The following is a 13,820-nucleotide window of genomic DNA, read 5'->3' as shown; positions in this document are numbered from 1 at the left end:
CAGGAGAAGGTCGCTTTCGCCACACACCAGCTTCAGGGTCCCGCGTCAGCTTGGTGGGACAACCACATGGCCACCCGCCCACCGGGTACTGAAGTCACATGGGCAGAGTTCTGCCGTAGCTTCAGGAAGGCACAGGTGCCAGATGGGGTCGTGGCACAAAAGAAGAGGGAATTCCGGGCGCTCCATCAGGGCAACCGGACTGTGACAGAGTACCTCCACGAGTTCAATCGCCTCGCGCGATATGCACCAGAGGATGTCCGCACCGACGCCGAGAAGCAGGAGAAGTTCATGGCGGGTTTGGATGATGAGCTGACCAACCAACTGATATCTGGGGACTACGCTGACTTTGAGAGGCTGGTCGACAAGGCAATCCGCCAGGAGGATCAACGCAACAAGATGGACAGGAAGAGGAAGGCCGCTCAGTTCAGGGCACCTCAGGGAAGTCACCAGAGGCCGCGCTTCACTCCCGGGCAGCAGGGTGGACCTACCACCATGATCGTCCGTCAGCACCGCCCGTTCAACCCTAGCAACTTCCACCAGGGCACTAGTGGCAGTCAGAACCACCATGGAAGTCAGCCCAACCGCGGTACAGCTCCACGCCCACCAATGGCACCGGCACAGTCAGGCCAGCCCGCGCAAGCCAAGAAGGAGACTGGAGCAAAACCAGGGTCCTGCTTCAACTGTGGCGAGCTTGGTCACTTCGCTGACAAATGCCCGAAGCCCAGGCGTGCCGGGCCAAGGTTTATCCAGGCTCGTGTCAACCACGCGTCTGCAGAGGAGGCACAAACAGCACCGGAGGTCGTACTGGGTACGTTCCCTGTTAACTTAATCCCTGCAACAGTACTTTTCGATTCTGGTGCAACGCATTCTTTCATTTCAAAGAAATTTGTGGGGAGGTATGGGTTAAGGAAAGAAGAGCTTAGCACACCAATGAGGGTTCATACCCCGGGAAATAGTTCAACCTCAGTCAGTTTTAGCCCCTCAGTGCTAATAGAAATCCAAAGATCACCATTTCTAGCCAACCTCATTCTTCTTGAATCCAAAGACCTAGATGTCATTCTTGGGATGGATTGGCTGACTAAGTTCAAGGGAGTCATTGATTGTGCGAATCGCACAGTCACCTTGACCAACGAGAAGGGAGAAACAGTGGTGTACAAATCTCTAGTCTCACCAAAGCAAGGGGTCTCCTTGAACCAGGTCGAGATGGAAGTTCCAGTGGACACCGTAGAGAAGAACTTGAGGAAATTGGAAGATATACCCATAGTCTGCGAGTATCCAGAAGTGTTCCCCGAAGACCTCACTACCATGCCACCCAAGAGAGAGATTGAATTCCGGATTGACTTGGCACCGGGAACCGCTCCAATCTATAAGAGACCATACAGAATGGCGGCCAACGAATTAGCAGAGGTCAAGAAGCAAGTTGATGAGCAGCTGCAGAAAGGGTACATACGACCAAGCACTTCACCTTGGGGCGCTCCGGTCATTTTTGTGGAGAAAAAGGATAAGACGAAGAGGATGTGCGTTGATTATCGCGCACTCAACGAGGTCACAATCAAGAATAAATATCCTTTGCCGCGAATCGACGATTTATTTGATCAACTGAAAGGAGCTAAAGTATTTTCTAAGATAGACCTGCGATCAGGCTACCACCAGCTGAGAATCCGGGAAGAGGATATTCCGAAGACGGCCTTCACCACTCGGTACGGGCTATATGAGTGCACGGTTATGTCTTTCGGACTTACCAACGCACCCGCATTCTTCATGAATCTGATGAACAAAGTGTTCATGGAATTTCTGGACAAGTTTGTTGTGGTATTCATCGACGACATACTTATCTACTCAAAATCCGAGGAAGAACATGAGCAACATCTCCGTCTGGTACTCGAAAAGTTGAAGGAGCACCAGCTATACGCCAAGTTCAGCAAGTGTGACTTCTGGTTGACGGAAGTCAAATTTCTGGGTCATGTCATTACAGCTCAGGGTGTGGCAGTCGACCCATCGAACGTGGAGTCAGTTACCAAATGGACCCCACCTAAGACCGTGTCGCAGATTCGGAGTTTTCTTGGACTTGCGGGTTATTACCGCCGATTCATCGAAAATTTCTCCAGGATCGCCCGACCCATGACTCAGTTGCTTAAGAAGGATGAGAAGTTTAAATGGACAGCTGAGTGCGATAAGAGCTTTGAGGAGCTCAAGAAGAAATTAGTATCCGCACCGGTTTTGATCCTGCCCGACCAGATGAAAGACTTCCAAGTCTATTGTGATGCATCCCGTCACGGACTTGGATGTGTCCTAATGCAAGAGGGCAGAGTGGTTGCATATGCCTCGCGGCAGTTGCGTCCACACGAAGGAAATTATCCAACTCATGACTTGGAATTGGCAGCAGTGGTTCATGCTTTGAAGATCTGGAGGCACTATCTGATTGGCAACCGCTGCGAAGTATATACGGACCATAAGAGTCTGAAATACATCTTCACCCAACCGGACCTAAATCTCCGACAACGAAGATGGTTGGAACTAATCAAAGACTATGACATGAGTATTCACTACCACCCGGGTAAAGCCAATGTGGTGGCAGACGCTTTAAGCCGGAAAAGTTACTGCACTGCCCTATGCATCGAGGGCATGTGTGAGGAATTGCGGCAGGAGTTTGAACATCTCAACATGGGAATTGTTGAACACGGGTTTGTAGCCGCTCTGGAGGCACGGCCCACTCTCGTGGATCAAGTCAGAGCAGCTCAAGTAAATGATTCTGAGATAGCAGAGCTGAAAAAGAATATGAGAGTCGGAAAAGCCCGGGATTTCCACGAAGATGAGCATGGCACAATCTGGATGGGAGAAAGATTGTGTGTACCTGACGACAAGGAACTGAAGGATCTGATACTCACCGAGGCTCATCAGACCCAGTACTCCATTCATCCAGGCAGCACTAAAATGTATCAAGACCTCAAAGAAAAATTTTGGTGGGTCAGCATGAGGAGAGAAATAGCTGAATTCGTCGCACTCTGCGATGTTTGCCAACGAGTGAAGGCAGAGCACCAAAGACCAGCAGGTTTACTCCAACCTCTTCAAATCCCGGAATGGAAATGGGAGGAGATTGGAATGGACTTTATAACAGGACTGCCCCGGACATCATCGGGTCACGATTCAATCTGGGTAGTCGTGGATCGACTCACCAAGGTGGCTCACTTTATACCAGTACATACCACCTATACGGGAAAGAGATTGGCAGAATTGTACCTCGCAAAGATCATGTGTTTGCATGGGGTACCCAGGAAGATAGTATCCGACCGAGGTAGTCAGTTCACCTCAAAGTTTTGGCAGAAACTGCAGGAAGAATTGGGGACCCGTTTAAACTTCAGCACGGCTTATCACCCGCAAACTGATGGTCAGACCGAGCGAGTCAATCAAATCTTGGAAGATATGTTGAGAGCTTGCGCTCTTGATTTTGGTGGAGCTTGGGACAAAAGCTTGCCATATGCGGAATTCTCGTACAACAACAGCTACCAGGCCAGTCTACAGATGGCACCGTTTGAAGCTTTATACGGCCGGAAGTGCCGCACACCTCTCTTCTGGGATCAGACAGGCGAACGTCAACTGTTCGGAACAGAAGTATTAGCGGAAGCAGAAGAGAAAGTCAAATCATCAGGGAAAGGTTGAGGATTGCTCAGTCTCGACAGAAGAGCTACGCGGATAACCGTCGAAGGGAGCTCACTTTTGAGGCAGGAGATTACGTGTATCTTCGTGTCACTCCGCTCCGGGGAGTACACCGTTTTCAGACGAAAGGCAAGTTGGCACCACGCTTCGTGGGACCATACAAAATCTTGGAACGAAGGGGAGAAGTTGCTTATCAGCTAGAACTTCCATCCAACATGATCGGCATCCATGACGTGTTCCACGTGTCTCAATTAAAGAAGTGTTTAAGGGTACCTGAAGAACAGGCTGATTCGGAACACATTGATATCCAGGAGGACCTAACTTATGTGGAGAAGCCGGTTCGCATACTTGATACCAGCGAAAGGAGAACCAGAAACAAGGTTACCCGGTTTTGCCGAGTTCAGTGGAGTCATCATTCGGAAGAGGAAGCAACCTGGGAAAGGGAAGATGAGTTGAAAGCCGCCCATCCGCACCTCTTCACCAGCTCCTCTGAATCTCGGGGCCGAGATTCCGTTTAAGGGGGGTAGGTTTGTCACACCCCGAAGTTTTCCTCCCAAGCCAAAATTGTAATTTTCAAATGACCCCAAGAAAATGCAGGTAAAATCAGGAGAAAACCCTAAGAAAGTAATGCAAATAATAATCGGACTTGACATGTAGAATTTTTCTTGAGTTCTACATGTCAAAATTCATTAACAGGATTTTTAGTGGAATTTTCAGAGCTCTAGAAATAATTTTAACCAATTAAAATTGAGCAAGCAATATTTTATTCCAGGGAAAATCCTTTTTCCTTTTTCTTTTTCTTTTTCCTCTCTTTTTCCTCCTTTTTGTCAAATGGGCCGTCGGCCCATTTCTCCTTTTCTTCCCCCCCCTCTCTGTTGGGCCGGCCGCAGGCCGAGGCCCAGCCCGGCAGCCGGCCGCCCGCCTCCCTCCCTCCCGGGGTCGCCGACAGGTGGGACCCACCTGTCAGACCCGTTTCCCACCTCCCGCCGATCCCGGCGCGCCGCCGCGCCCGCAACCGTCGCCGCGCCCACGCCTCCGCCTTCCCCGGGCCACGTCGGCCACGTCCGCGCGTGCGCCGCGCTCTCCGCGCCCATTCCCCTCTCTCTCCCGCTCGCGCCCGCGCCCGAGATGACCGGGATTCGAAAACCGAATCCCGCCTCTCTCTCCTCCCCACTCCCCCGCGTCGGCGGCGATTCCCGCCGCTCCCGGCCACGTCCGGTTCCCTCTCCCCCTATTTAAGCATCGCCGGCACCCCCTCTCGCTTTTTCCCCATTTCGCCGACCTCTCCCGAGCTCCCCATCGCTCCCGCGCCGTGCAAACACCCGCCGCCGCCGTTTTTGCTACTTCGGCCGCCGCTAGCCGCCGCTAGGCTCGCCGCCGTCTTGCGCCGTCGTCGCCGTTAGCTTCGCGCGGCCGAGGTCCACCTCGTCCACCCCTCCTCCGTCGAGGTTCGTCGCCGGAGCCCTCATCCCCACGCGCACGGGTGAGCACCATCTCTACCGCCGCTTTCGGCCTCGGATGCCGGTCGCCGTTGTCCATCTCCCTCTCTCTAATCCCTCTCTTCTCCTTCCTTAGGGCACGCCGAAGCTCGTCCGCCGGTCGCCGTCGCCTCCCGTGGCCTGCCGTCGCCGTTCGCCATCGTCTTCCTCCGCGCCGGCCACCCTCGGTGAGGCATCTCCTCTCCTCTCCTTCCCCGTTTCCCCGTGCGTCGCCGCCACCCGCGCTCGCCGTCGCTTTGGGTCGTTGCCGCCGTCCGCTGCCGCCGCTTTTGCGTCGCCTCCGCCGCCGGGTGCCGTCGCCGGCAACCCGTTCGCGCGCGCGCCGTCGCCGTCGCCGCGGCCGGTCGGCCGGTCTTGAGCCGGGTCGCGCCGAGTGCCGCCGCCCCTTCCTTTCCCTCTCCCGCGCCACTGACCTGTGGGTCCCGCGTGCCGACGCCTCCTCTCTCCTCCCCGTGTCGCTGACCGGTGGGCCCCGCATGTCGGCGCCGCGCCACCTGTGCTGACGTCAGCCCTGGTTAATATTGCGCAATAAATTATTTAAGGATTTTTGGTTATAGTAATAAACACAGTGAATCTTCTAAAATTCATAACTAATTCATCCGAGCTCCGTTTAATCCCATTCAAGTCTCAGTAAATCAAGGAAAATGTGTAGAATCCATTAAAAATAGTTTTGTTCTCTGTTTCAGTAGTCTTATAGCCTGTTTGCAATGTTTGCTTTGTATGTCGTTAGATTCCGATCCCTCCGACGCTCCGGTGTACTTCGAGATAGTCGCCGAGGTCCCTCCAGCAGCAGAGCAAGGCAAGTCATGCTTGTCACTTGATCATATTGATCCTATATTGCAAATGTCCTAATGTTTTCTTTCAAATACCGCATTTGTTTTGCAATATTACTATGGGATGGTTACCTATTGTTACAGCCATGCTATTTTGATACCATGCTCCTTTGTTAGCTTGGGTCATAACATGATTAGAGTTAGGACTAGGGTTTGCTTAGCCATGCTTAGTTCAACTAGCACACAATGGGGAGATCTCATTTAAAACCTAGACTATAGGTTTATATGATAATGTTGGATTAGTACCACCGCTCTGGTGTTGGTTAATTAAAATGAATCACATGGTGGGCTGTGGGTGCATGGTTTTGCTGGTCGCACCCATGGCAGTTAAGGACCGGTTCGCGGGATGCCCTGGAAGAACTTATCGTACTTACCACAAGCCAGCGTGGGCAACGGCTGGGCTTGTAGTGTAGCTTTCCTCTAGCCGACGCATCCAGGCAAGGGTGGGCGTGATGGAGTTTGGATGGGCCCTGCGACGGCCTATGCGGCTTCCGGATTCACCTAGGCACGAGAGGGGACTGCCCGCTGCCTTGCGAGGAGTGGGGGTGAAACCTGAGGTGTGGTGTGCTTGGTTAGAGGGGGTTATGCGAATGGTCCTGTCACGGCCTCTTTCCGGTATGTCGTGGTGGCATGTCGGCGCACGGAAACGTGTCGTGGGGCTGTGTCTTGTGGGTACAGTTGTACACCTCTGATCAGAGTAAAACTATTCGAATAGCCGCGCCCGCGGTTATGGGCGGTCAACCAGATTCACCGTGATTAGTCTCACCCTAGTGTAATCTGATGAATTTGGATAGTTTAGGTGGATGGTTGGGCCTGTCGCAACGTGGGTTAGCGTTGGACAGCGGATGTTTAATACTGCTTAATTATTACAACCGTTTTCGCATTCAATTCCTGTTTATAAATGCCAGTATTTATGCAAATGAACCACTCTAGCTCTTCTTTGTTAATTCCCTGCATCATACCCCTATTCCGGTATGACTTGCTGAGTACAGTGGGTAGTACTCAGTCTTGCTCTACTTTTCCCAACCCCAGAGGACGGGTATGTGTCAGATGAAGGTTTCCCCGAGGAGTAGGCTTCGTCCGTGCCGTCGAGGATGCCTGTGGAGTGGTGTTCCCGCTGCAGTTTAGTCAGGGCTTAGCTCCAGTTACCTTTTGTTTTCCGCTGCATTTTTGTAAGACTTTTATGACGTTTGTAAGACGTGGATCTGAATGTCAACATTGTCGTTTGTGTACCCCGGCTGGTCCTGGACGGGGATTTTAATGCACATTCTGCTTGGAATTCTATTCGGGAATTTCTGGGCGTGACAATCGGCCCGGCCGCCACGGTGGCACAATGTCAGCGCCAGTCCCGTTGGCGCTGACACGGCCAACCTCAGCGCCAATGCGCTTGGCGCTGAGCCGACGGCCTAGTTTTGGTTGAAGTTTTTGGCAGGGGTTAGTTTCGAAATAAGTTTTTGAAAAGGGTCAATTTGTCAAAAAAAACGGTTCTTACTAGACATAACTCTAGAATGAGCGTATAATGGTGTAAATAATAAAAATATTATGATCTATCATGTGAAAATGATATTAATATTTTTTTCATATGAAGAAATGGTATTGAACCATATATAGTTTTACTAGTTCTCCTAAACATATAAGAAGAAAAATCTAACAAAATATATAAGTAACGGGTATTGATAACAACAAGCAAAAAAAAGGTTATGTTTGGATGTAAAAAAAGGTTAGGAAGCGGTAACATGCAAGGATAATACTCAACTTAGTTGGATTCTTCGCTACCTGTCACTTGGCGGCCAGACAACATATATCAAACCATATACTTTAGTTTTCAATACAACATTTAATATATTTAAATATACTGAAAAAATGCCCGTGCGTTGCAACGGGTGAAGTCTTGTTAAGATGAAATTCATTGTGGGGGTTCGCTTGGATATATATATATATATATATATATATATATATATATATATATATATATATATATATATATATATATACATATACACATACATATACATATACATACATATATACATATATATATATACATATACACATACATATACATATACACATACACATATAGATATATATATATATATATACATATATACATATACATATACATATACACATATACATATACATATATACATATACACATATACATATACATATATACATATACATATATACGTATATGTATATGTGTATATCTATGTATATGTGTATATGTATATGTGTATATCTATGTATATGTGTATATGTATATGTGTATATGTATATGTGTGTATATATATATATATATATATATATATATATATATATATATATATATATATATATATATATATATATATATATATATAGAAAAATCATGAGCTATAGTTAGAAGTCCGATCATCTAGTTAGCATGCGAGTTTTTTTTGACAGATATATTATATAATTCCTTCTGTATTACTAAAAATTGAAGGATCTTAAAAACCGACCCAAATACGAATGTGTATTTCCAAAAGCAAACGAACTTAGAAACCGACTCATACACGGATGACGTACCAAAATATCGGCAAAAACAACTTCAATTTTTCTAATAGTAGAGATAGGATGCACATATATGGATACGTCGGTGTCGGTCAAAATTAGATGGCAGAAGGAAAAAGTTATAGTAAGGCTAACCATGAAAATACACGAACCATTTGATCATTGTACATGGAGATAATTAAGGTGCTAAGTTGCTAACAGTGGCAAGTAATCATTACTCACTCCAAAAATACATTAATTAGGCTATGTGACTAATATACCAAAAAATTTGCAATGTTTTGACTTTTCATGGTTTGAGATGTGACTTTGAGGTTGACTTTTTTGTCGATGGGCTATAGCCGCCTGCGGTATTTAAATATAGAGTATGGGGATCGTTGGTACGTAGATATACGCGAGATTGCGGTAAAGAAGATGGAAGATAATAGATTTTTATACTGGTTCAGGCCCCCGACATGGGTAATAGCACTAATCTAATTTATATGTATAGTTATGAAATGTCTCTCACATATAACAATAGTGGAGTAAGTTAGCTAATCTAGCCTACCAATTGATCTTTGCCGAGAACTATCCGATGACTTATAGTCAGGGGCTAGCTATTGACTTTCTCTGGACGGATCTGCTTTGTGGCTTGTAGCTATGGCTTGTGATTCCATGCCCTCCTCTTCTAGGGAACATTGTATTTATGCATGTAGGCAACTTCCTCTCCAAGTAAAAGTCGGATAGCCCTTGTAGAATGCAGGTAGATAAGACCTTGCCTTTTCCGTATCAGACTCCGACAACCTCTATTCCTATGGAAGGAGTTTTCATTCTTATACCATATTTAAATATACTTTTCTGTTTGATATTCGGTATGCGGTATTTATGGTAGCTACGAATCTAAGTATAGGATATATACCTAATCCATAACATTGACATTTTTTATATAAGCTTGTAGTTTTATGAAACCAGATTTTTGAGTGAAAAATCTAATTATGTGTTTTCATAAACTAAATCAAGATCATTAGAAAGAATGGCAACATAATATTTAGAAAGATCAACGATATTGACAAAAGAGATAAGAGGTAATAAGAAATACTAGACAATTGTACTAGGATCAATTAAGTGATCTTGTGGACAAGGTGGCCTACATACAAGCTTACCTTTTAGGAAGGCACGTATAGGACATTCAAAGGGTGAGACCAATAAGAGAGCACGCACATGGTAAAAGGGTTAAGTTGTAGGCATGAACAAAGTCAACAAAAAGTGAGGACAATATTGGAGTCAATTGTGCACTTAGAAATGTAACTAAGCACAACGCAAGGCGGCGGCCATAGCTAGCTGAGATGTAGCTAGTCCAGAGAGAGAGAGAGAGAGAGAGAAGGCCATGTGGGCTGGACATTAACATTTGAACGGATCAGGTATTAATCATCGATGTAACGGTTAAAAACCAGGCCAATTAGAGAGAAGAACTCATCTCTAACATGTCATATTTATAAGCTATTATAGATGAAGACTCATCTATAAACGGTTCATAATAAATGACACATTACATATGCCATTCACCATATCTCGCAATAACAAATCATTCCAGATGTTATGCTATGGAAACACATGACTGACGGGGCAGGGTTTATACATCTCTAACAGCTCATTCCTCCAAACACCATGAAGTATGGTTAATTTAACCACTCATTAAAGATAAGGTTATCATGTATAAAAAAGGGATATGACATTCCCTGAAAAAAAAGATATGGCCAATACGATCAGGTATACACAAATAATTTTTCTAATTTTAAGTTTACCATAGCACAATTCCAGCTGGATAGTACTATATATTAAGTTGGCCTACTCCATGGGCCATGGCCAAATCCTTATCAACATACTTTTTATGCTATGAAGATGAATATGATGATTTACATAATTATAAAACATTGGTATTTTTATTTAATCGTATAGAGATACATAGCAGCACCGGAAAGAGATACATATAAAAACTATGCATGCATTATTATGCTATGCAAATATGATTGAACGACATATATATGCTCCTCTCTTTATGAAGCTAGGTGATCAAGACTAACAATGGACTTACACACACAGATATATATATATATATATATATATATATATATATATATATATATATATATATACATATATATATATATATATATATATATATATACATATATATATATATATATATATATATACATACATATATATATATATATATATACATATATATATATATATATATATATATACATATATATATATATATATATATATATATATATATATATATATAAGTGACACCATGATGATGAGATTTACACAAACATGAGTAATACTATATATTTATAAGTACATATATGTTTGATGATTCTCCATGCGCGTGTGTCAGGCGATACGTTGTAAATCAACTGTGTAGGTCAAGCATGTCGTTCAGTTATTGATCAGAGGAAGAGGAAAGAACAGGTCAATCTCCCTGTTGTTCACATCCTGGAGGGGTCTCGCGTTGTTCTCATTACCCTGCATGTATGCACATAGGCAGATCATCAAGTAAGAACAAACGAAATAATTGTTCATTGTCATCTATTAATAGATACTCCCTCCGTCCCTAAATATTTGACGTTATTGACTTTTTTAAATATGTTTGACCGTTCGTCTTATTCAATAAATTTAAGTAATTAATAATTATTTTCCTATCATTTGATTCATTGTTAAATATACTTTTATGTATACATATAATTTTACATATTTTACAAAAGTTTTTGAATAGGACGAACAATCAAACATGTTTTAAAAAATCAACGGCGTCAAATATTTAGAGACGAAGAGAGTATTAAACATGAACGACTTTTTCACTTACCATGAGCACAGCTGCCTTGAGAAGTGTGATTTGGGACAGTGACACGGTGTGCACCTGAAGAAGAAAAGAGACAGATAGCATAGGAACATAAGTACATAACTAAAAGAACTTCCCTCACCAACTAAAACTGAATGTGGTCGCCTTAGCACATTCCTAGTGCTTCATGTTATAGATTGTTTACAGCTTTAATAGGGTGATATGTAGGATTAAAGGTGGCAAGAGATTGAAACTGGGTTAAATTTATACAAGCTAGGCCTTGGCAGATGAAACCAAAAAACTTGTGTAGGTTGTTCCTTGCTGAGAGCTTGAAAGTTGTACTCGCTGAGAGCTAGACAGGTAGAAGCTACCGTTGAGTAGGTTGTTCCTTGGATACCAATTTATTACTTATTTGTGCTCGTAGACCTTACCATAAACACTATTTATTTAGAATACTATTAGATATTTAGTATTTCTCCTATATTTAAGATTTTAGTAAGTCGTCACTAAGAAACTAAATATGGTAACTTATAGTATCCTGTTTAAAGATTAATTCTTGACAAAAAGAAACAACAAAATAGTTTTAAAATGTGAAATTAACCTACTTATGATATACATACGTACCTTCCTGACAACGGTCCAGATGACCCCCTCCGTGCAAGGTGGTGTGGTAAAGGAGCCCATGTAGCGATAGTACACGGTATCCTTTCCCTTGGCTACATTTGGATCCGCCCCACCAACGACCATCTTCTCTTTACCTTCTTGGTTTGATATCGCAATTATATAAGGCTCCATCTGCATGCAACAAGAAGTTCAGCATAGCAAGAATATACATGTGTAATAATCTGTTTGTGATGGTTAAAGAAACAATATATCTATCTTGGTCATCAGTTGCTCCAAACTATCACATTAAAATAGACATGACAAACCATTGATGATATTATCAGTGCTTCCTTTGTTCTACAATATAAGACATATTAGTTTTCTATGTCGTCTCTAATAAGTTAAAACAATTAGTATATCATCAATAACGGTGAATTATTCAACATCATGTGTAGTTCTTCAAATATGAACCTAATAACAACAAATACTAGCTTGACAATAAAAATATATATTGCTAGTTTAGTTGTTACTGTAAAAAGTTACAGATTTTGATTTTTCTTAGAAGCATTAGCCATGTGTGCAAACTATGTGAATTATGTATTTAACAGACCTTTTGCAGAAACTCGTCCGGGGTGGTGCCGATGGTGTAGAGGATGCCAATGACGGCGGCCTGGTTCTGGGCATTGAGGTGCACCATATGTAGCTCCATGTCATACCTCCGGCCATCGATGGTGTGCTCCGACGGCGTATGCCAGTGCATTTGCCGGAGCTGGTACGCCGTGCCATTTATCTTTAGGCTACCAGCGTCGCCGTCAAACCTAACCATGATGTCGTGGCCACGGTTGACGACGGAGGCGTTGGCGTTCTTGTAGGTGTAGTTGAGGTTGCCGAGGCCGGGAGCCAAGGTGAGGTCGAGGAGGCCGAGGTTGATTGGCGACTGCATCTTACCGCTGCTGCAGGTGGCCCATTCCGGTTTCAGGCTGCCCCAGTTCTGCGGCCCCCTGGGCGAGCCAGGGATGTAGCTGTAGCCGTCGTCCTCGGCTCCGGCCACCGGGGCAGTGGCCGAGAGCAGGAGTGCGATGGCGGCAGCGGCGCCGGCGAGGAGGAGGAGGCGGCGAGCTGAACTCATGTTGCTACTGTTTGGCTGGCTGGTAGAGCTAGGGTATATAGGGGTATTTATACAGGGGCCAGCAAGGTAGCTAGCTACGTGTTCGTTCATGCATGTCAAGTTGGAACTATTATTGTACGTGCTATGCGTACGTACAGCATGGATGGAGCACAAGCGGCACAACGTACTTACTGGTTGCGTCTCTGATCACTCTTAATCTCTTATTATAATTAAGCAGATACGTACGTACACGGCGTTAAGATAGACAGAACTAGGTGTACTTAATTTAATTGGTTTTTCTCAGTTATCTTCAGATATGTGTGCCCAGTGCTAGACAGAGGTGTGTCCGTGTGTATAGTACGTACGTGCGTGTGCCTGGATGCTTGAATGTGTTAAGCCGCAACTGTTGATCGATCGATATATAGCAAAGTAAAGCATTGTATGTATACAACTAGCTACACTACACCATGACACAAGATTGCCAACGGACATCTGTCGGTAAAAATAAACAATTATTGTTAGACTATTTGGTAGTAAAGGTTTTTGGTAAATTATATTGCCGGTAAAAATAAAAAATTATTGTTAGACTATTTGGTAGTAAAGGTTTTTGGTAAATTATATGTTGGCAATACTATGTAATATGACATGTTATATGTCAGCAAATCTAAATATTTTTTGATCAAAATATCTGTCAGCAATATTATAAGTAGAAACCAATTATATGTCAGCAAAACTTAGTGATTGATTATCTG

At 44.2% G+C, this 13,820-nt stretch overlaps 1 protein-coding gene across 1 annotated transcript; it reads right to left on the bottom strand.

The window, feature by feature from the left end:
* Positions 1–10,852: 10,852 nt before the first annotated feature.
* LOC107276201 (dioscorin DB3S) lies at positions 10,853–13,104 on the bottom strand. The gene is made up of 4 exons (XM_015794035.2): positions 12,571–13,104; positions 11,982–12,152; positions 11,382–11,435; positions 10,853–11,041 (listed from the first exon to the last, which is right to left on the bottom strand). The coding sequence occupies exons 1-4, from the start codon at positions 13,087–13,089 to the stop codon at positions 10,955–10,957; spliced, it is 831 nt and encodes a 276-aa protein (XP_015649521.1). The 5' UTR covers positions 13,090–13,104; the 3' UTR covers positions 10,853–10,954.
* Between the last annotated feature and the right edge of the window lie 716 nt (positions 13,105–13,820).

Source organism: Oryza sativa, chromosome 8 (genome assembly GCF_034140825.1).
Source record: "Oryza sativa Japonica Group chromosome 8, ASM3414082v1".
NCBI lineage: Eukaryota > Viridiplantae > Streptophyta > Magnoliopsida > Poales > Poaceae > Oryza > Oryza sativa.
This window is presented reverse-complemented; position numbering and strand designations above follow the sequence as displayed.